Source organism: Pollicipes pollicipes, unplaced genomic scaffold (genome assembly GCF_011947565.3).
Source record: "Pollicipes pollicipes isolate AB1234 unplaced genomic scaffold, Ppol_2.1 Scaffold_3447;HRSCAF=4054_pilon_pilon_pilon, whole genome shotgun sequence".
Taxonomy (NCBI): Eukaryota; Metazoa; Arthropoda; class Thecostraca; order Pollicipedomorpha; family Pollicipedidae; genus Pollicipes; species Pollicipes pollicipes.
Window position 1 is genome coordinate 33,506,678 of NW_023596297.1, and position 2,796 is coordinate 33,509,473.

Consider the following 2,796-nt stretch of genomic DNA (forward strand, 5'->3'; position numbering starts at 1 on the left):
TGAGATGCTTTCTTAGGTACTACAAATATTGAATGAGTAAATTACGTTGACATAAGGTCAGGTATAAAGGTCAGACCAAGGGCAAAACCAACCTGGTTTATTACGCTAGGGCTTGCTGCATAGGATAGTTTGTGGTACTCATTTCGAATTTGTGGTCGGCAGGAACCGCATAAAATCTTCCATTGACTTCTTAGATGTAAGAAGAGGTCATTGACCTAAGATGATCTGGGTAGACACTTTGTTTTAGGAACATACTGCCTAGTGTAATCTTTGTCGCTTATTTGAAGGGAAAACTCAGGGCAGTCGTGTATGACTTTGGTCACCATGACGTTCAAAAGGTCAAACAAGGTCACTGACCTCAAATGGGATTATGACCTTTTGCTCAGAAATAGCTGCCTAGGTTCTGGGGACATTTTAGAGACCGACCTGTGATATGACCTTGTTTTACCTCATTTGACCCGAAGGTCATGACCTGGAAAGCTCAAACTTTGACCTAAGTGAGTTCACGTACAGGTCAAGACACCTGTAAATTTGGTATCTCTGGCTTTCTTAGTTCCAGAGATCTCAGGGGGGTCAAATTGCCGCCCCCCCCCCCACCCGAGCGAAGGGTATCTAGCCGACCACCCGGGCGCGCGTTAAATCAAAATAAATGCTTACGGAAGTCGCGTAACACGCACATAGAAACCTGATGATGTTGTAAGATGTTGTATTTGATAAATATTACTATTTGGTATGCCAAGAGTTTCACGCGCCAGCGGCCGCTTAAATAAGCTTTTTACAGTAAACTTTGGTGTCACCAAATGGTGATACAGGATTCTGATATTTTTGGATTTTTTCTTTCATAAATGACCACATAACCTTTGTAATGTTGCAAAAGCCTTAATGCGACTCGGTGTGCAATCTTTCAAATTTAAGCTGTGTAAAGGCCTGGAAAATCAAATCGCATCACAAGTACTTTTGGGAATCCCCAAGCCCCAAGCGCATCTAGATGCACATCATGCACGGTAATGGCCACCGCATTACTTCTGGTCCGACTTGACCAGGGGTAGCACTGCCGGGAACAGTGGGGCGCGATCGCAGCGCCTTCCATTAACCTTGAGGCTCAACAGTATACGCGTGTATTGCTTAGCACGCCATGAATGCCAAATACCTTCTACCTCCTGTCATCAACGCATGGGAAGGCGGCATAGTGGAGTTGGGGGAGGGTCACGTGTCCATCAAGGCGTTCACATTTCTTCTTTGTTGGCTGGCTGCCGACGTTCTACTTGCACGGGCGTACATGACAACGATGACGACATGCCCTATCGACTGGCAGCCATCACGACCGCTGCTTTCATTTTTTGTTGTATCTTGACACAATGGACGGATGGATGAAGCCGTGGCGCCCGCGGCAGGCTCCCACATCTCCTGCGCGTCTTCTTCTTCGAGACGGCAGAGCGTGACTGTCGGCTGCCGGTCGCTGACGTCTGGACAATAAGTGGTTCCGCGGCCAGATCGACGCTCCATGTTGCGCGTGGGTGGCCGTACCAATGTGGTTGGGCCTCGCAGTTCTCGGATGCGACGTTCATGGGTATCGCCTCACTTCAACCCAGGTTTACGATCTGGCATGGAGTACATTTATTGCTGCTGAGAATGACTTCACCACTGTTCAAATGATAGCATGACGCACACAACTGTTTCGCCTCCTCCTCTTTGTCCTTGCTCATTTTATCTTCTCGTCTCCTCTTCATCCATCCTTCTCCCATCTCCTCTCCTCTACCTTTCTCTCCTCTCCTCTCTCCTTTCCCCTGCTCTGCTCCGGTCTGCTATGCTCTCCTTCCCCTTTTCTTCTCTCCTCCCTCTATCCTCTCCTCTCCTCTCCTTTCCGCTCCTCTCCGTTCCCCTCCTCTTCTTCCTTCCTCTCCTTCTCCATCCGTGACTGACGGACATCGCCGTACAGCGAGCTGATCACCCCTCCGTCCGTGACTCTCCCTGCCTCCACGTCTACGGCTCTCTGATCTGTGGTCACCGGTTCCAGGTTCCGGGAGCACCTCCGCATGATGTCAGGTCGGCTTCAGCAGCGCCACAAGGACGTCAAGTTGCCGTACCGCGCCCTCGACCCCGACCGGGTGGCAAACTTCCCCAGGGTCGTCTGACGCCTTGTGATGCGTGCCAGCAGCTATGTGCCGCTCAGAATGAGTGTGCTGTTGCGTGATCCGCTGGATTTCTGACGATTTTATCAGAGTGTAGGATGCAGGAATAACTTGTGTGCTTTGTTCTATGTAGAACCTATCCAGTTGCACCCTTTGACCTATGGGGAAGAACCCAGCATAACGTCTGAACGTCGCGGAGATATCGCGATGCTTTCAGGCTCTGTTTCTCCGACCTATACGGTATACGCATCTTAATGGTTATAACTTGGTTCAACTGCCTTCATTGCATATTTAAACGGTGTCGATGTGCAGTCTGCAATTGTCTGCATGGCGATGAGATTGCCTTTTCGTCGCGACCCTCGTTGTGCCGCGAATAGATCGAGGCCCGGCCTTCATGCTGTGACTCGGGGGGACGCTGATGCGCCCGGTCGTGCTGGGCATGTCGAGCCGCCTCCCTGCTGCGGACTCCGGCGCCCTTCGGCACTCGTAGCCGCCAGCTGCGGGCATTTCATCATGCGAAGTGGCCGCCTGGGCGCCTGGATAGCTTTACTGCACTTGAATGCGCCCGCGGAGGCCCGCCAAGCCCCTCCTCGCACGAACCGTCGCAGGCGGCGGAGAGATCGCAGGTGGCGCTGGCTGCAGAGGGGTCTGAGGGGTCTGAACG

General features: G+C 51.8%; 1 protein-coding gene across 1 annotated transcript in view; it reads left to right on the forward strand.

Moving 5' to 3' along the window:
• The window catches only part of LOC119091807 (allene oxide synthase-lipoxygenase protein), a gene marked incomplete at its 5' end in the record, with an annotated part of 58,404 nt that extends 55,877 nt beyond the window's left edge, over positions 1-2,527 (forward strand). The window contains 1 exon segment of the mRNA XM_037214689.1: positions 2,018-2,527. Coding sequence (XP_037070584.1) covers positions 2,018-2,194 — 177 coding nt within the window.
• Between the last annotated feature and the right edge of the window lie 269 nt (positions 2,528-2,796).